Source organism: Mesoplodon mirus (genome assembly GCF_964341445.2).
Source record: "Mesoplodon mirus genome assembly, chromosome: 8".
NCBI classification, from domain to species: Eukaryota; Metazoa; Chordata; class Mammalia; order Artiodactyla; family Ziphiidae; genus Mesoplodon; species Mesoplodon mirus.
Genome location: NC_138984.1, coordinates 104,979,954 through 104,999,978, shown reverse-complemented (window position 1 = coordinate 104,999,978; position 20,025 = coordinate 104,979,954). Strand labels below are relative to the sequence as shown.

At 43.6% G+C, this 20,025-nt stretch overlaps 1 protein-coding gene across 4 annotated transcripts in view; it reads right to left on the bottom strand.

The window, feature by feature from the left end:
- CLASP1 (cytoplasmic linker associated protein 1) overlaps positions 1–20,025 on the bottom strand; it is a 268,685-nt gene that overhangs the window by 49,873 nt on the left and 198,787 nt on the right. For 3 of the 4 annotated variants that reach the window (XM_082630779.1, XM_082630777.1, XM_082630778.1), the window contains 6 exons: positions 19,530–19,553; positions 18,040–18,284; positions 16,181–16,244; positions 13,431–13,594; positions 8,858–8,936; positions 7,716–7,859 (listed from right to left, as the gene is read on the bottom strand). In XM_082630779.1, coding sequence (XP_082486905.1) covers positions 7,716–7,859; positions 8,858–8,936; positions 13,431–13,594; positions 16,181–16,244; positions 18,040–18,284; positions 19,530–19,553 — 720 coding nt within the window. The remainder of the gene's footprint in view (positions 1–7,715; positions 7,860–8,857; positions 8,937–13,430; positions 13,595–16,180; positions 16,245–18,039; positions 18,285–19,529; positions 19,554–20,025) is intronic. The other variant, XM_082630780.1, reaches the window with a different exon arrangement.

Below are 20,025 nucleotides of genomic sequence, written 5' to 3'. Positions count from 1 at the left end.
GCCCCAAACCAGAGGGTGTCGCTGTCCCAACTTGGAGCTCTTGCCCCACGTGAGGAAGGGCCATTGAAAAGCCAGACCAAACCAAAACCTCTGCTGCTGACATTTTCTAACGGGCAACTCTGGGGCGACGTACTTTAACGATCAAATGGTGACCTGAAAGGAAATGACTCCCACTTGTGCCCCTACAGTAGAACTTGAGGGGTGAGGGTAAAAGGGCCTTCAAATCTCACTGCTAGTGTCTGAAAAGAACCTGCAGGCTATCGATGGCCTTGAATGCCGTGTGCCTCACAGCAGAAAAGGATTCTTCCAGACAGGAGATCAATAAAACTTTGACGAATGTTTCAGTGTCAGTATTAATTATGGAAAACTTAAAATTTGAGAAGAGAGGGCTTTTTAAATTTATTAAACAAATATTACTGCTCCCTTCAGATTGTGATTAAAATTGCTTTAGAAAAACCACCAAAGAGAAGGTAATTTCAAAACCTTCGGACATTTTAAATTTAGTATCTCTCCATTGCTATTTCGTTAAAATATGGTAGAAGCCTGTCTGCAACGTGGCTATTTCTTTGGGAAGGCAGTTCATCATAAAACATACCAAAACACAACATTTACACAGGTGCACGCACGCACGCACACGCACGCTCTGGCTCAGGTAGTATTATGTTAATTTTAGGGTTCTTCAAAATCTTCTCAGTGTCTTCACAAGGGTAATCAGGATTAACAATCTCAATGCAAACAGTGAAGTGTCCTTTTGCAAGTTAGTACACAGTTTTAAATCTACCTGTTTACAAGTTTCTTCCAAGTTTCCTTCTCCAGGCCCAGAGCAGGTGGAGGCTGACCTAGTGGGGAAATCCTCACCTATTCGACTACGCTGAAGCGGGGACGGACAAACAGGAAAGGGGTAGGGTTTAGTCAGAGACAAGAAGCACGCGCTCAAAACCATGGTTATTGGTAAGCTGTACAGGTATTTGGCTTCTTTTCTAAAGTCATATATAGAGAGAGATTATACAATCTAAAAGTCTATGAATAATAACGGAACAGTAACAGTATCCTTAAGAATAAAAACAGGAACTGCCAGTGTTAAAGCTCCATCATTTGCTAAGTCCTTCATCATCACCACAACCCCTCCTGGAAGTAACAGTGTTCTTGCAAACAGATCAAAATGAGACTTGAGCGAGGCAGTCACATTCAGCTGAGGTTCAAATCTTATTTGATGGTAAAACTCTGAGCTTTTAGATTAGGACATGCTGCCTATGTATAATCAGAGATTTAAATTTTTTTTCAATTAGAAATGTCGACTTTTGAAGGCTATTTATATACTTTTCCTGCTCCAGGCAACAGCATCTTTATCATCTCTAATTTTCTTTGCCATGCCTTTACTTCCTGCCTTTCTCAAAACAACATTTGGGGGCTAATAAATCTGTTAGTTCACTTGACAAAGCAGGTGCTCAGTGTTAGAGAATCACGTATGATACGGAAACATACAGGGATTCTGAACCCTAAAATATAAACATACCATTAAAATTTCTATTGTCATTACCGCATTCCCTTTGCCTGATGGGAAAAAAATGTTCCTAACGCTGGAAAAAATTTGGACCAGCAGCAAAACCAAAGCAACCCTCAAGCAGTAATAGCTGAAGCTACAACAACAAACAGAGCAGTATCTACCTAGGTTTTTATATGCTTTATTGCAGTTGGTCCCCCCAACAGTGCCTAAAGCAAATATCACGATTCCCATTTCATGGGTAATAAACAAGGATTCAGAGGTTGAACTACTTGTTCACACCGCTAAAAAGTAGCAGAGGCAGAAGTCAACAGAGGTCAACTCTAGAATACACTGTATTATCCTAATACAGACACAGTGCATTAAGAAAGGTCTAGTGATTTCTCCAAAGAAGATATACAGGCTGCCAACAAACACATGAAAGGATGCTCAACATCACTAATCATTAGAGAAATGCAAATCAATACTACAATGAGATATCACCTCACACCGGTCAGAATGGCCATCATCAAAACATCTACAAACAATAAATGCTGGAGAGGGTGTGGAGAAAAGGGAACCCTCTTGCACTGTTGGTGGGAATGTAAATTGATACAGCCACTATGGAGAACAGTATGGAGGTTCCTTAAAGAACTAAAAATAGAACTACCATAGGATCCAGCAATACCACTACTGGGCATATACCTGAGAAAACCATAATTCAAGAAGAGGCATGTAACAAAATGTTCATTGCAGCTCTATTTACAATAGCCAGGACATGGAAGCAACCTAAGTGTCCATCGACAGATGAATGGATAAAGAAGATGTGGCACATATATACAGTGGAATATTACTCAGCCATAAAAAGAAACGAAACTGAGTTATTTGTAGTGAGGTGGATGGACCTAGACTCTGTCATACAGAGTGAAGTAAGTCAGAAAGAGAAAAACAAATACTGTATGCTAACACACATATATGAAATCTAAAAAAAAAAAAAAAAAAAGATTCTGAAGAACCTAAGGGCAGGACAGGAATAAAGACGCAGACATAGAGAATGGACTTGAGGACACAGGGAGGGGGAACGGTAAGCCGGGATGAAGTGAGAGAGCAGGACAGACATATATACACTACCAAACGTAAGGTAGATAGCTAGTGGGAAGCAGCCTCATAGCACAGGGAGATCAGCTCGGTGCTCTGTGACCACCTAGAGGGGTGGGATAGGGAGGGTGGGAGGGAGACGCAAGAGGGAGGGGATATGGGGATATATGTGTATGTATAGCTGATTTACTTTGTTATACAGCAGAAACTAACACACCATTGTAAAGTCATTATACTCCAATAAAGATGTTAAAAAAAGAAAAAAGAAAGGTCCGGTGTATGTCTGTGTAGTTTGGTCAACACAAGTCTCAGGATTCCCATACTTAAAAAATGGAAAAGGTTACTTTGGGAATAAAGCAGGCCAGTTAAAGCCAGGTGGGGCTTTTCCATCCATCCAAGTCAGTCCCAGCCAGGCAAGCGTACCTCCAGATGACTGACTCGTGTTTTGGTTTAGGTTGTGTTTCCTCCCTCCTCAACATCTTAAACATTCAAACACCCGACTCCCTCTGAGAGGAAACACCCCAGAACACTGACATAAAAAAGGAAACAAAATATCAAAAACACTGAAGTCAGTAAATCAAAGTTTTGTCAGCTTAAAAGGTGTCTAAAGTGGTTTCCCAAACAGGAGATATACAGAGGAGGCGCTGCACTGCCTGCAAACTTCCCGAGTACTGTTTGTATAAAATTAATATTCTCCAAGGAGAGGGCCAATATGAGAGTTTACTGCATAGATTTCAGACTGTAGGGCTCTTCTAGTATTTAGAGTGTAACCTTGCCCTACTCTTAGGACATTAAGTCAGGACACCAACAGGAGAACTTGAAAATCACCAAGATTTCCCTAGCACCTGATACAACCTTTTAATAACTTTGCAAATTACAGGTGCGGCAAAACATATGTCTACATAGAAGAGATAAGCAAGCAAATCTTTAGTGCACTAAATTATCCAGATGAAAATGCTGCCTGTTTTCTTTCCTTGCAGCTTTAAAATAATAGTAATGACATTTAAAATCTTAGAACGGAGTGATATATACCATATCACAATTTCTAAGTATTTTAATTTACTTAGGCACTACATTCATTTAGACAATCTTTAGAACACATCTCAAATTTGTGGGTAAGGTGGGTGCATCACTTACAACAGCATGTACATTTATATAAATATCCAGTGGATGGAACTGCAAAACAGAGCATTTAAATAAAAGCGGCTCTATCTCCAGGAAGGATTCGCCTGTATGGGGCAAAAGAACATGTATTTGAATACTGTGTTTTAACAAGCCTATCCTAGCGAGTGCTCGATGGATACAACTGAAAGCCAAGCAATCAAATCCATGAATATCTTCGAGGATGAAAAAAAAATTTCACCGGGTGCTCAGAATGCAGAGATGCACCTGCTAAAATGAACCTCATTACAATTTGCATAGTTAGGTAAAAAAGCTCCCTTTTCAAGTAAGAGCTAAGGAACTACCGGATAACTAACTATGGAAGACTCATGCCAGGCCGCCGAAAAAGAGACCAAAGCCTTGGTAGGCAAAGCGCTAAGGTGGGCCCCAGGGTCCCCGCCTTCTGGTGGGTAAGCCTTACAGCCCTCCCCCAGGGTGAGTGGGACTTGCGCGTGTGATAGACTTCACTCCCATAATTACGTTACATGGCAGAAGGGGTTCTGCAGGTATAATTAAAGTCCCTCCCTAATTGGCTGACTTAGTTAAAGGGCAGATTATCCTGTGTGGTGATAATCAGGTGAGCCCTTTTTAAAGAGGCAGAGAGATTAAAATGAGAGTCTCCTGCTGGCTTCATTTTAATTTATCTTTCATTTTTGACGAATAGTTTTGCTGAATAGAGAATTCTTGGTTGACTTTTTTTCCTTCCAGCTGCCTCTGTCCCCATGGTTTCTTTTTTTTAAAAATATATTTATTTATTTATTTTCATTTTTGGCTGCATTGGGTCTTCGTTGCTGCGCACGGGCTTTCTCTAGTTGCGGCGAGCGGGGGCTACTCTTTGTTGCTGTGCGCGGGCTTCTCACTGCGGTGGCTTCTCTGAGCACGGGCTCAGTAGTTGTGGCTCGTGGGCTCTAGAGCGCAGGCTCAGTAGTTGTGGCGCACGGGCTTAGTTGCTCCGCGGCATGTGGGATCTCCCCGGACCAGGGCTGGAACCCATGTGCCCTGCATTGGCAGGCGGATTCTTTCTTAACCACTGCACCAACAGGGAAGCCCCTCCCCCGTGGCTGCTGATGAGCACGCAGCTGTTTGTCTTCTGAGGACCCTGGCTATGCTGAGCTGCTTCCCTCTGCTGTCTTCAGCTTTCAGCAGCTTGATTATGACGTGTCTAGGTATGGGTCTTTTTTTTAAAATCCTACTTGGAGTTTGCTGAGCTTCTTAGATGTGTAAAGTTTTTCATAAAATTTGGGAAGTTTTAGGACATTATTTCTTCAAAAATTCTCCTGCAGGGCTTCCCTGGTGGCACAGTGGTTGAGAGTCCGCCTGCCAATGCAGGGGACACGGGTTCATGCCCCGGTCCGGGAAGACCCCACATGCCGCGGAGCGGCTGGGCCCGTGAGCCATGGCCGCTGAGCCTGTGTGTCCGGAGCCTGTGCTCCGCAATGGGAGAGGCCACAACAGTGAGAGGCCCGCGTACCGTACCAAAAAAAAAAAAAAAAAATTCTCCTGCAGGCTCTGGAGAAGCAAAGTGCCAGGCTGTAGAGAGGACCATGTGATGGGGGTGGAAAGCAGCCTCCACCGGCCGAGAACGCCTCCTGCTGACAGTTGGTAGGAAAACAGGTACCTAGTCCTCACCCGCAAGGAGCTGAATTTGGCCAAGCACCAGGGAGATGGCAGAGAAGCCCAGGTCTCAAGTGAGATCCAAGACCCAGGCCACACCTTGACTTCAGTCTGGGAAGGCTCTGAGCAGAGAATCCAACTGTGAGATCATAAATTTGTGCCATTTCAAGCTGCTAAGTTTGTGGTGATTTGTTATGCAATAGAAAACGAATACAGAAGCCACAAGAGGAGAACTTCCAAGGCTCTGGTTTTGAACATGATGGCTTCAAAATGTGACTTGAAATTAGGTCATTTCTCTTTGGGTATTTATCATTCATTAATTCACTGAAAATACTTACTAAATGCCTACTTTGTTTTTACAGGTTTTGTGCTAGGTGCTGAGCATGCAGGGGGAACAAAAGCAGAGAGGTGGAGGAGGCCCGGGGAACAGCAGGGCCAGGCCTGGCCCTGAAGACACCCAGGGCCCAGCCTGGGTCCCAAGAGAATTAGCGGCAACCAGGTCAAGACTACGTCAGCAGCTTGCGTGCCTGAGGTTCAGTCCCAGGGGAACGGTCTTAACTGATGGGGCTCAACACTGCATTAAAGATCAGCCAAGAGTGGAAGGAGCCCCGACCAGACACAGAGCAACGTCCACGCTCCACTCTGTACCAGTGAAGTCAAGTGACTTCGGGGAGAGCACAGCAATCTGGGTTAGTTTTCATTGCAGCCAGGACTCAGAACCACTGACGTAAAGCTTTTCAGCTTCCTCTGAGGGGCCGGGATTACTGTCCCGGAGGCCAGGTTTGACCTCAGCCTGAAGGTGGGGTGTTTGGCAGTCCTCATGATGGGGAAGGGCAGACACTGAAGGCAGTGTTTAGATGCCCCAGGCTAGATAACTCAAGGAAAAACATCCCTCTAGAGTCCTGATTAGAAAAGTTAGGACAATAAATCCGAGTTCAAATGTTTAATGTGCATGTCCAGAGAGAGTAGCTATCATGACCAAAGCTGGCTGTTCCCATACAGGCCCTAATCATGATAACGTGCTTGTCTAAAACATCTTCCAGCCCCATGGGAGGGAACACTTCAGTAACCTTCAATTACAAAAACACAGACTCATATAGACACTCGTACGCAACGTGTTATGACTAAAGATAGGAAGCTGCACATGGGCACTTGTATTTCTTGGTTGATCTGTGACTTTGAAAACTGTAACACAAATATCTGACGTTCCAATCAACCAAATCATGCCACCACCTCCCAGTGTGCCTCCCAAGTCCCAAAGAGGCTTAATGGTTAAATTAAAGGTTGCCAGTGAAATGCTCTTTCAATAAATATTGAAACATTTTACAAACAGATCATAAATCAAAAATATTATTTACTGTTAGAACAGTAATTTTGAATGAGTGCTTTAATAAAATTCATCCTTGTTTCTTTGACCTTGGACAACTTAGTTTATTACTGTACAATGGCTGGAGAATTACATTGGCTGTGACCCTCCCAAAGAAACCCTGCAGGTGGTTCTTTGGTTCCCTTCCTTGGATTCCGTTAGAGCAGGAGCTAGGTGTTCAGGGGCATTTGGAACCACAACAACCTTGCTAACTACCTCTTGGAATCATCCTTAACCCTGCCTCGACCCAAGTGGTCCACGTTACCAACTCTACCCCAAGGCCAAAGGGCTATTTTGGCACGGATGGCGGTGGAAGGAGTATACTACGGGGGAAAAAGAAAAGAAAAAAAAAATGCAAGGTTCGTGATTACACACAAATAACCCAAATCAAGTACTTTGAGTCTGAAACCAGAACGAAGAAATCTGGTTTTGAACAGTAACTTGGAAAGGCTGGCTTGTTTATATATAAAGTAAAAGAACAGTGGCCATGTGTGAAACTCAAGTGTAGAAGGACAGGACACTGACAGGAAGAGAATAACAGAAACAACAGAGAGAGCGATAACTCCCACTTCCTGTGTGCTTATAACCTGTCAGGAATGGATCATGCTTTTAACATATACGAATTCATCTTCACAGGAGTCCTAAGGCAGAATACTACCTAAGAATAGAAATAACAGGGCCCCGTGCTCCCTCCACTGCGTTATATATGCCTTTCAACGTGCCATTTCAGAAGAAAAGAGCAAATATTTCTCTTCAGGTGACTGAAAAAAAAAAAAAGCAACGACACAACATCTTGGTATCAGGGTGTCTCCCATGATACAAGATTTCAGATTTTCATTTTGATCTTCAAAGGCTGCAACCAGACGGAGCTGGAGGGACAGAAGCAGAGCCTTGGCTTCCTAGAGAAGGAGCGATAGTGGTTTGCGTGTAGGCTGGTGGGTGGCCTACAAGGTCCCGTCAATGCCTCTTCGTGACGCGTGCCTAAGGACATACCTTTCTCACGTCTGAACTCTTTGGCTCTGTCGTCCAGGTTATAATTCTAGACACAGCAAGCCTCGTCTCACTGGAGTTTATGAAATCTGTTGGGTCCATCTGCCTAGCGAGAGACTCGATGTACTTCAGGATGGCAACTTTGACCTGAAAGATCCAGCAATTATGAACAGTAGGTACACTTTACAAATCTTTGAACAGAACTCTTAACTGGTGCTCAGAGAAAAGTACACACTACTGAGGGGACACCGCCTTTCTCCTGGATTTATGTTCCTACATGCAGGGGCCTCCAGCAGGGAAAAAGCATGAGATGACTGACAGGGAAGCCTGGGAACAGAAGGGAGGCCTGCAGCCTAATCCTCCTCACAGACGCCGCAAGACACGTGCCGGGCGGGAGCCCCCGCTGGGGTGAGGGGTGGAGGCACCAGGGGGACCTCCAAGCTCTGCCACCGACCGCGGGGCAAGTACAGCTCTGTGTGAGTTTTATTTTTCAGCCACTCGAGGCCAGGTCTTGCAAGGCAGCACTGAAGGTAATTCAAGCTGATAATTCTGCTCTAACTTCCCCACCGAGGTCTCACTTGGTTTGGACCTCAGGAGAAAAGGGTTATTATTTATTGGGCCTCTCCTAAAAACCTCAGCAAAATTAGTGATCAAAGAACAGACAATGGACCTGATGCCATTCAAAGGAGCACATCTTCCTTCAAATACCATTAGTTCGTTCTTATAGGTATGATGTTTATAAAACATGTCACAATTCATTTTTCATGTGTTACGATGTTAATATTAAAAACATTCTAATAAGATACCTATTTTAACACATCAAAATTCTCTACATTAAATATTAATGTGAAACACTGTAATAATGCCCAAATGTTGGTAAGGATGTGGAACAACTGGAGTTCTCAGACACTGCTGGTAGGAATATAATCTGATATAACCATTTCGGCAGTTTAAAATAAAGTTAAGCATGTCCCTACCCAATAAACCAGCAACTTCTCTACTATGTACTGAACCAAGAGAAATGGAAACATGTTGCTCACAGCAGATTTACTCACAATAGTGAAATACGAGTCATGTATAAACAAGTATATTTTAAGCAAATTTGACTTCTAGAGGTTGAACTATAGTGACAAATAGTTACCGACCTTGAGGTTAGGAGTTTGGGTTTGATCCACAATAAATCTCATCAAAATGTTAAATTGCTGATCAAATGGAAAGGAGTCCCTGGGTTTAAAAAAAAAAAAAAGTATTTTAAAAGAAAGACTTATTACAAAAAACAATGTAAAATCATATAAGAAACAAAAATACACTATTACGGATTCCTCTAACATATGTAAAAAGCAAGCATGTTTATATATTTTAAATATTACTTTTCATTTTATGTAAATACTAAAGTAATACACATTACATAGAAAACTTATTTATTTTGTTTTGTTTTGTTTTTTGGTTTTTGTTTGGCTGCAACGCATGGCGCATGGGATCTTAGTTCCCGGACCAGAGATGGAACCCGGGCCCGGCACTTGAGAGCGCCGAGTCCTAACCACCAGACCGCCAGGGAGTTCCCTAGAAAATTTAGAAAAAGTCCCGAAACACATAAACTGAGCAATGAATGCCTGCTTGCCTTCTTGCCAGGTATCTTTCGGAATTCTGCTCACATGAGAAACACTTCCATCGCCCAAACCTAACTTTTACATCCCAAAGAGGCTGCGTGCAGCTGCCCTTGCTGAAGCCGCCTGCACAGTTCCTGGGGTCCTCGCCCGTGAGCTGGCTTTGTGTGGTCACCACAGAAGAGCGCCTGTGGGACACTCACCCAGGAACACCCCTCTCCAGCTACAGACACACACAGGACTGGGACCCTAGGAGCCCCACTCCGGCTCCACTTCTTGCCTGCGACTCATCTCTTTTCTCCTGGTCCTCTCACATTTTTGATCCAACTGAGTAACCCTGAGGGCTCCTGGCGAGTGAAAGTCAGTGCCCTCTCCCTTAAAAAGCCACAATTACTAGTACGAGTTTAAAATTGCCTGAAGGAGCCCCTGTGCCTGATGCAGATGTCCCTTCCATGCTAACAGGAAAGATAATGCAATGCGAAGATCTATTCCAGTTGAGGCTGAGTGACTGCATCGCTTTCTTTTAGACTCCCTTAGAGACCATTCTCAGTGTACGGAAGGATAGTAGAAAGAAAAGGGACGCAGGGTCGAATCTTTCAGATTACGGGACTGATCTGAAACTTAAATGAAATAATACGAGAAAAACTAAAGTGTGTGGCACATCCTAGTTACTAGTAGTACCACCAGCATAATTACTAATAAAAAGTCAACTTGACCAACAGCACATCCTTTTCTCCCACATCTATTTGTATCCAGGAAGCTCTGAGGACCACCTCTGGAAGCAAAGCGCACCTTAGTATATATGATCTAAGTGACTCATACTGGCCACACATCAAAGAAACAAACCAACCACACGCAGAACACCTCTCCTTTCTTCTACAGCAAAGGGAGGATGGAGAATACATCTGAGTAATGGGTGTATTTAAGCTGGAGCTGCGCCCTGCTGTTGAGTGCAGCCAAAGGAAAGGAAACTGAGGCAGATTCACAATCAGGTCTATCACCTGAGGAACAGCTCTCAGCCACCACTGAGACACCCCCGGTACTCACAATCCTAGATAAGCTGAGAGAGCTAAACTTCTCAGCTGCCGAGAAAAAGGGACACATGCTTTAGGGACCTAGGCCAGGGAATTCCCCAGAAGAGGGTTCTTAAAGGAATGAGGCATCCAGGAAAACTAACAGCAGGGCACAATTATTTCCCTTAATCACCAAAGATCAGAAATATAATCGTAATATTTCCATCATCCCTAAAAATCTGAAATGGATCTTCTGTCATTCGTAAATCCACCTACATTAAGGAAGCAATCTACAGGCTAAAGTCTGGCTTATAAATGTTTTCCTTGGCTTTCACAGTGTCATTTAAAAAAATATGTATCTTGAAATATGTTGCCTTAATCCACATTTCTGACCTTTCTTGAAAAGCTTGGACCACTGGGCCCACATCCCCTGTGACCACAACTCACCGCAGCTCCCCAGCCTCTCGTGTAACCGCCCTGCTGTTTACATCACTCGTGTATCATCAGCTGCATCAGCTCAGCCCCTCCAGTCAACCTCTGTCCAAACTGTGAGGAATCCACTGGTGTAAAGGACTGTCCCCCAACTGCACTACACTTAGTCACCCACAGGAGGGGTGGTGCCTGAAAGCCTTACTGCAAATACAGTACGTTACACTGAGTTCACTGAAAATCTAAAGGGAAATCTACTTGGATAATAAAATTCTATAGCAGCACAAATTACACAGATCTTCAGGGTCGGGGACCAAAAAAATGCTGGCATCACAGTGTAGAGGAACAAATGTAGTCTCGGCAGCCAGAGACATCTAACAGATGCAAGCGTGGGGGACAATGCCGGGGCAGTGTGATGCCCTCCACACTCTCCCGCAGGCCAGCCGGCGACCACAGGACACACAACAGAGTGACAACCGGCTCTCCTGGATGCTGGCTCCCGGGCTGCCACGAGCAGGAAGTGGGGCTCCGGGTGTGTCAAGTTACTCCCTGTTTCCTAATTTTACAATGAAATGGAAAGGTCCTTCCATTTTGACAGTTCTATGATACCTACTCACATCCCAGTTTGCAGTAACGTGTCATATAAAAGTTACTATGCTGATGATGATTTTCTGAGTGACCTGGAGACATCTGTTTATTCTTTTAAAAATTCAGCAATCTGGTCTTCCCTGGTGGCGCAGTGGTTGGGAGTCAGCCTGCTGATGCAGGGGACACGGGTTCGTGCCCCGGTCCGGGAAGATCCCACAGGCCGCGGAGCGGCTGGGCCCGTGAGCCATGGCCGCTGAGCCTGCGCGTCCGGAGCCTATGCTCCACCACAGGAGAGGCCGCGACAGTGAGAGGCCCGCGTACCGCAAAAAAAAAAAAAAAAAAAAAAAAAAAAATCAGCAATCTGACACATTCCCCTCCATCATCCACCAAATCACAACCAAGACATCACTGCGAACCGTCTTCTGAGATCATTCAATTTCTATCGCTCGTGGGTCGAGGATTTACTACTGCACAGGCAAAGATCAGAAGTTTGTTTCCAAACAATAACGGCACAGACTCAGTTTTTTTTACACTTTTTCTGAGTCTCAGTAGCTTTTCTTTTCTCATAAAGGCCAGATGGGCTAAAAATATTGTAAGTGTGTTATCATCTCTAGCCAATGAACTGTTAAGAGAAACTATTCCTGGATGAACAGGAACCCTACACCACACATGAACAGAAAAATTTCTAGCGTGCCTTACAAGAGGTTGAAGTCGTAAAAATACTGGGGTCTTCAGAAGGATGCTCATAAATATTCTAAAGTGTTTTTTAAAGAGAAGAGAATCAATTCTCAATGTTTTTTTTTTCTTTTTTTTACATTTGTCTTAGGCATTCACAAAAATAATGTCAACTCAAAGGAAGATATGGGCATTTCATCTCATGGACTGTTGGGATATTTCAACATATATGTTAATAAGAGAATGTGGGAATTAAGTAAGAAAGCAGATATTCAAGTGGGTGACAAAAGCCACAGGTAACAAAATGACAAGAAACCACCTACAAAGACTCTCGTAGTATCAAAATGGTCTAGTGCCCCCGCCCCACCAGTAGACATTTTCCCAAAGAGGACATACAAATGGCCAACAAGTACATGAAAAGGTGCTCAACATCACTAATTATTAGAAAAATGCAAATAAAAACTACAATGAGGTATCACCTCACACCTGTTTGAATGGCCATCATCAAAAAGACGAGATAACAAATGCTGGTGGGAATGTAAATTGGTGCAGCTGCTGTGGAAAACGGTATGGAGGTTCCACAAAAAAATGAGAACTAGCAAATTCCCTGGTGGCCTATCGGTTAGGACGTGGCACTTTCACTGCTGTGGCCCACGTTCAACCCCTGGTCAGGGAACTGAGATCCCGCAAGCCACGTGGCACAGCCAAAAAAAAAAAAAAAAAAAAAAATTAGAATTACCATATGAGCCAGCAACCCCACTGCTAGGTATATATCCAAAGGAAATAAAATCAGTATCTCAAAGAGACATCTGACCCCATGTTCACTGCAGCACTATTCACAACAGCCAAGACATGGAAACAACCTAAGTGTGTTGATGGATGAACGGATAAAGAAAATGTGGTGTACGTATAAATGGAATATTATTCAGTCATAAAAGAGAAGGAAATCATGCCATTTGTGACAACATGGATGAAACTTGAGGGCATCGTGCTAAGTGAAATAAGCCAGATAGAGAAAGACAAATACTGCATATCACTTATATGTGGAATCTAAAAAAAAAAAAAAAAAAAAAAAAAGTCAAACCCATAGAAACAAAGAGTAGAATGGTGGTTGCCAGAGCCTAGTGGGGTGAGGGAAATGGGGAGATGTTGGTCAAAGGGTACAAACTTCCTGTTACAGTTATAACACTTGCTAAGAGAACATATCTTGACTGCTTTTTACCACATAAGCAACAAAAAATGGTAGTTATGTGAGGTGAAGGATGTATTAACTGACACTGCAGTAATCATTTAGCAATATATACATGTATCAAATCCTCACATTATACACTTAAAACTCACACAATGTTGTATGTCAGTTTTATCTCAAAAGCTGGGAAAAAATGATCTTGCCCCCAAGCACTTGCCTTGTGACATCGAGAGCCTTCTGAACCTTCGCTTGCACAGATCCAAGCAAATCTGCTCCCATTTTCTTAAGCAATTGTGTGAGAAGAACAAAAAGCCAGTCTTGCAAGTCATCCTTATGAATTATTATAAAATCCACAAGAGTCTCCAAAAACATACTGAAAACCTAGACACAAATGGAAACCAAGTATTTCACATATTTAATTCATGATTTCCTCCCATCTCCAAAATGATAAAAATGCCCATCTTGGCTTTGTCCAGAATCGTAACTGGGGTTGACACTGTCCACAACTGGACGTGGCATAGGAGGCAAACACAGTAACAAGAACAGATAAAGGAAAAGGGGTCGGAACTTACTCTCTGGTGTGAATTCCACCGCAAACCAGGCCATGCAACGAAACAGATTCCACGTTAGTCCACAGTGAAGTCATACAAGTTTCATGCAGTTTCTTAAAAGGCCTGAAAAGGCTACAAACTGACGAAATAACTCTCCCCTCCCTCTACATGCCTTTAAAATTCAGTACAGAGAGAAATTAACTTTGCTGAAAATATGAGTCTAATCTTGGAGGTCTTTCTTTCCTTTCCTTTCCTTCCTTCCTCCCTCCCTCTCTCCCTCCCTCTCTCTCTTTCCCTTCTCGCTCCCTTTTTCTTTAAAATACCTTTTAACCATCATAATTCTATACTATTATTGCTCATTACCTAGCATTCAATAAAAACTATTACAGGATGAAGGGGAAAAAAAAACTTGTATATGTATCGCTTTTCATTTCAGTCATCTATTTTGATGTATGCCCGTTCAGGTATTATAAAGTATTATCTTTATGAAAAGATATTATAAAAGCCATAGCAATCTTTATAAAAGGTTATGGCTTGGGATGGAAGACACCGACAGTTGCATTAATCCTCACGCCACTGTGTGATCATCAGTGCTCCCTACGGTGACACAGAGCTCGTGGCGGATCACCCCTGAACCAGCCTCAGAGAGGTTAGCGGTGGCACTGTGCACCCTACTTGTAAACGAGTCCTGCTCTCCTGGGACAAGCCGGCTATCACAGACCTACTGAGTTCTAGCTCAGCAACTATTAACCACCAGGGGTCTCCCGTGAGACAGCTCAGAAAGAAGTCAATGAGCCCCAGCTGTGGGATTCCTGGCTTAGCACAAAGGCAGCTAGCAAATATTTACTAAACTGAGACCTGCAAACTCACTGTACAAGAGCTTTCTGATGGAAACAAATTTCCTTCTTTATCCTCACATTCTGGTTCTGAATCAGCAATCTAGAGGTGACCGGTAATAGAAATGTCATCAATGTCCAAATCCGTCTAATATCCCTTACGCTATACATCTTATGAACCTTATGCTTCAAATCTTACTGCTTTGAATACTACCTTAGAGAAAACCTTGATAATTATATCTTTGGATATCTACCTGGCCCTTAAACTCAACGTTTCTTGGGTTTTATTAATACTGTGAATGTCAACCTTGCTGTGAGTGAGGGTCATAACAGGAATTTTAAGACATGCTTTAAGACCAATACTGAGGAGAACTGTTGCCCCCGCCCCAAAAAGGAGCACCCCTGCGTTCATTCTCCTAGGCTCCCGTGAGCATTTCAAAAGGCAGGGAGGGGTCCTGTGTGGTTTTCTGTATCCCTAGCCCAGAGTGGGTGCTCAGTAAATGCTGAATGACTGCACGGGTGGATGGATGATTGACACAGTTCACGGACAATTCCTGTGAGGACGACAGTGTAGGAAAAGAAGGGGAATCACAGTAACTGGCTAGACTTTCTGGCCACCACAGGTTTCTTTCTCCCAGGAGGATTCAGAAGAGACCATTTTTACTAGGAAAATGATAGTTAGTGTAAGACACTTAAGTCTTGCACATCAAGCATTTAACATTTGCTGGTGCTGATTTCTGGTTCCCTCAATTTCTACTTTAGTTTCTGTCCTTCACCCTTTAACTTTCCCGATACCTTCATTCCTGTTGTTTCTTTCTCTAAAACCACTGAACAGCAACAGCCTGCCAAGGCTTCCTCCCAAACAATGGTATTTATTGACAATCTAGACTCCAAGTGAACTTTTGTCAAGGGTCCCGCTCTCAGCTCCACTCCTAGAGAGGGCCTGTCCCTCACTCCTGGGTGCTCTTCCCTCAGCAGGGAGTCCTTGTCAAAAGGCAGTCCTCCTCTGGTCCCCAGGAGGTGTAGGCACCAGCTAAGTGACCACCATCCAGCAAATTCTTAGAGGCGGCAATTCTATTGGTGTCTGGAGAAACACTTAATGTGGTTCTTCAGTAAATCCATTTTATAAATGCTTCCATTTGTCTATCTTGTCCCATATAGACAAATTCTACATGGGTACCCAAAAAAAAAAATTTACATAACTTGATTATTTTCTTCACTACTGTAACTTTTTTCAGGAAGGCATTATATGATAATACACTGTTACATGCTAGCACCCAGCCAACCATTTGGCTAAGTATGCGAAAATATTTGCTGAATAAGTAAAAGACTACATCTCATTCTCTCCACGGTAACCCTTACTTGAAACACACTTTATTTAACTTGATGTTGTATGGACACTGGAAGTTTCTAAGAATTCCGTTTTCAGAAGCCATAACAAACTAGTGCTGAAATTGGGGTTCAGTCTGTAAGGTCTACACTGTGCTGCAGGGCTGGTATCCCACTCTGAAGTCGTGTATTATGCAGCCCACACAGACATGCAGAGAGGAACACAAGTGGGCAGGTTCCCCAGACCTTACCTTGCTGTGAGGGTCAGCAAACATTCGGGTGAAAATCTCACACAATCTTTTCAACTCCACCCGACTAGAGGGAACAAAATAGAAATAAATAAATTTAATATTTAATAAGCCAATACTGAAATTAGTTACAGCTTCTCGAAATCCTTTTATTTCATTCCACTACATAAGCTTTATATAATTTTTATATAACAAAGTCCTTTCTTCACAAATCAATTATCTAAATTTTAATTTATGATGGAACTGCATAGGAATAAAAAAATCATGATCGTTTCGCTCTCATTCTAAAATGAAACTGAATCTCAAAGCGTGATCACCTGAGTTCACACCTGTGGGCGTGGCAAAGCCATGAGCCACATCCTGCTCACCTCGTTGCAGGTGTGTTTCCACCACCACAGATGAAAGGCAATGGGATCAACTAGGAAAAGCACGTGCTTCGGGGTCAGACAGACCTGGATTTTAATCTCAGTCCTGCTAGAGCCAAAGTACTCTGATACCTTTGTATCCATTTCAGTGAACCAAGCGGCTGCTAAAAGGATTAAAGAACACACCCTACCTGCAACTGTGCCTGAGACAAGCAAACACGCATTTCACGTGCCCCTGTGACTGTTCTTACCCTGAACTGTATTACTGAATCCCATTTCTACTTCGAGGTTTCATGAGAAAGATTCACCTTCTTCCCCAAATCATCCCTCTCAGGTTGGGTGATCTTTTAACACTGCTAACAATGAAATCTAGATCAGACCAACGCTAATCAACAGATTTTAGAGATTATTCAATGGATACTTGGTGAACACTAAGAATCAAGAAACTGGGGCCGTGAGAACTGAGCAGATTCTTGACGGATAACGACAGCAAATCCTTTTTTCTGTTTTTTCACAGGTCACTAGAGCACCAGAGAGGACCTGCACTTCAGAGCGCATGTGGCGAAACTTCTCCTGCCGCATGCACAGAAGAGAACAAGGGGGGGCGGGGGGTGGGGAGGGAAGATGGCAGGAAGGAATAAAGCAGGGGCCAGACTGGCTGGACAGCCGCGCCTGAAGCGCAGTGATTCGTCAGTCAATGCTCCCACGGCTTTGCGGAGCCATCCATGACCATAGACACTTATCCAGTCTCACCATACGGCTTTAAAAAAAGTTACCCGAAGAATATGATAGAGTGTAGTTCAAACATCTCTGTAGTTTTGAGATTCATCTTATAAGCAATGACTTATTAGTATTGTCATGGTTTAATAAGCAGCATTTCTTCTCAGATATAAAATAATGGTGTGTCAGTGGTGCCTTAGATTTGAGGAAATATGGTATAAACACATATTTTTGGTATATGTAATACATGCTCATTTTAGAAAATTTATGAAAGACAGAAACAAAGAAAAAAGCAAAAATAATCAATTCTAAAGCTAAAGAGTACTTTAGAGTACCCTATTTGAGTATCTCTTTACTCTGCATATTTATAAACCATACCTACGCCGATGTGTATCAAAACATTTTAGACTGAGGCTGGTATCATTTTATCCATGACTCTAAAGTGTAATAAACCGTACCAACCTGCAGACTTGTTTTACTTTTGACCTAAATTGCAAGCTGTACTGAGATTTCTCAAACAACACCTAATAGACAAGTGTAAGCCATAGGGAACCAAATGCTTTCTAAAGCTAATCAGTTACAAAGTGTTTGCCGGATATTTCAAATTCTCCGGAAGGCAAGGACCACGACTTAGCCCTCCCAGAACCTTTAGTGCCTGCCCCAGCGGCTGGAATTCCGTTAAGAACTCCCGAGAGGACGGGAGCCCGGGTAGGGCCCCGGGAGTGCAACACGGGACTCAGCCTGAGCTCACGAGCCTGCCTGGCCTCCCGCCCTCACCTCAGTGTTCTCTGGCTCTTCAGCAGGTTCTGCAGGCCCAGGAGCCCCTCCTTCCGCTCGGACCAGTTGGAGCTGGCGCAGTGGTTGAGCACCTCGGCCACATCCTCGGTCTGGCGCAGGTAGTGGGGGATGCCCCCGTTCCGGGAGCTGTACGAGCGCTCGGAGCACACGCTGGACGCGTCGCTGTTGGCGTCGTCGTCAGAATACATCCCGTACGGCTCATACCTCCTCCTCACGGGCTTCTTCTGCCAGATCCAAGGACGGGTCGGGGGAGACAGGGACAGGTGACGTGAGTCTCACCAAACAAAACCAACGACAAAGCGCTAAACGTAGACACACACACAGGCGCATGCACCGCCCTTTCCCTGCGCTTACAGATGAGGGGAGTAAAAACAGAAAAGCAGACGTAGGGTGAGTAACAAGCAGAGCAACCCACAGCAGAGAGGAAAGAGCATGATCTCTAGTGCGGTGCGTGGCCTTCTCAGTAAGACAGACTGGCCGTGTGACTTCAGAAAGCCTCCTCATCTGTCTGCTTCAGTTTCCCCATCTTTGAGATGACAGTGATTATCCTCCTCACTGGCTTGTTGTCAGGATTAAGTGGAATTACGTGTTAAACAGCCCGGCTCGGCACCTGACGCGCTGTAAGTATGAGAGCCCACCAGCCGCTTCCCAATCAAAAGCAATCTATCTGGAGCATGGTCTGTGAGTACATTTGTTTGAATGTTCATGCTTCCTTAAGAACGTCTGACACTGCAGGGTCAGTGGCAGAGTGTCCCACATGAAAGGATTCCTAAATGGTCTAAACCATTTTTATTAAGGACTTAAAGTTTTACAACACTAACAGGCCTTCTGTAGACTAGAACACCCATGTCATTCATTTCTCTTACCTCTGAATATAAAACTAAGTTAAATCCCTAGATAATTTAGCAACAGCTACATAAAATAGATCAAACTTATAAAATACGGTTTCTCCAAGAGAAAAACAAATAGCTACCGGCTTAAACTGTGCCGGTGTAATTTTCTAGGAATGTGACTTGTACGCCAGGACAGCTCTGCCTTCCACCTACTGTCCCAGCATAATTATTAACAGCACCCTCTCTCACTCTCAGAAGTATCCTTGGTAGGATGATAATTATACGGTCATCTCACTTACCCATCAACTAGATTCCTAAGATAAGAAAAATGTTGAATGTACCCATTCATGGAACAATAACGACGTAAGAGGAGACACAAACTAAGTTAATAACTAAAATGAAACCCTAGTAGGAAAAGGGGCAGAACCTGATATTCGAAACCACTGAGGCAAACGTGCGAGATGACCAGTTCCATCACGAGCAACAGCATCACTAATTTGCACAAAATCACAATTCAGAACACAATTTCTATACTATGCTACTTTTTTCTGTTGCTTTTACCAGCTCCTAAAGGAAATATACTCAACAGAAAAAAAAGAAAAAAAAAACATAAAAGAAAAGTTAAAGCACTGGTACCTTGCTCCTGGAGTCTCCTAACAGCTGTAGGCAGGAAAATATTGAAGGATGGGGAAAAAGCATAGAGAATTATGTCAGAAGCATATGTGGGGATCGTTCTTGCAACAAAAGTGTACAGCAGCACATACCTTAGCAAACCAAAACTACAGGTTAGCAAGCAATTCGTGTCAAGCGAATAACAAAGGACGCTTTCACAATGGCATTTCCTAACCCTCCTGCGCCTCTCACGAGACCTTCCAGTATCTGCTGGAATTCTTTGCTGAAACTCTCCCCGTAGCACCGAGGTATATCCCTAATGTTGCCATTAACGCTGTTGCCTGCTCCTAGGACAGACGCTGCCCCAGGACTTCTTTTCTGCGACCAAGGACTGTGTACCATCCCGGCGCTGTCTCTTCTGAAGCAGGTCACTTGGAGAGACCAAGCGGTTTGGACAAAACGTAGTAGTGAGGGCAGCGGGGGTGTAAGGGGAGCCGGAGCTCAGAGAAAACCCAAGTCG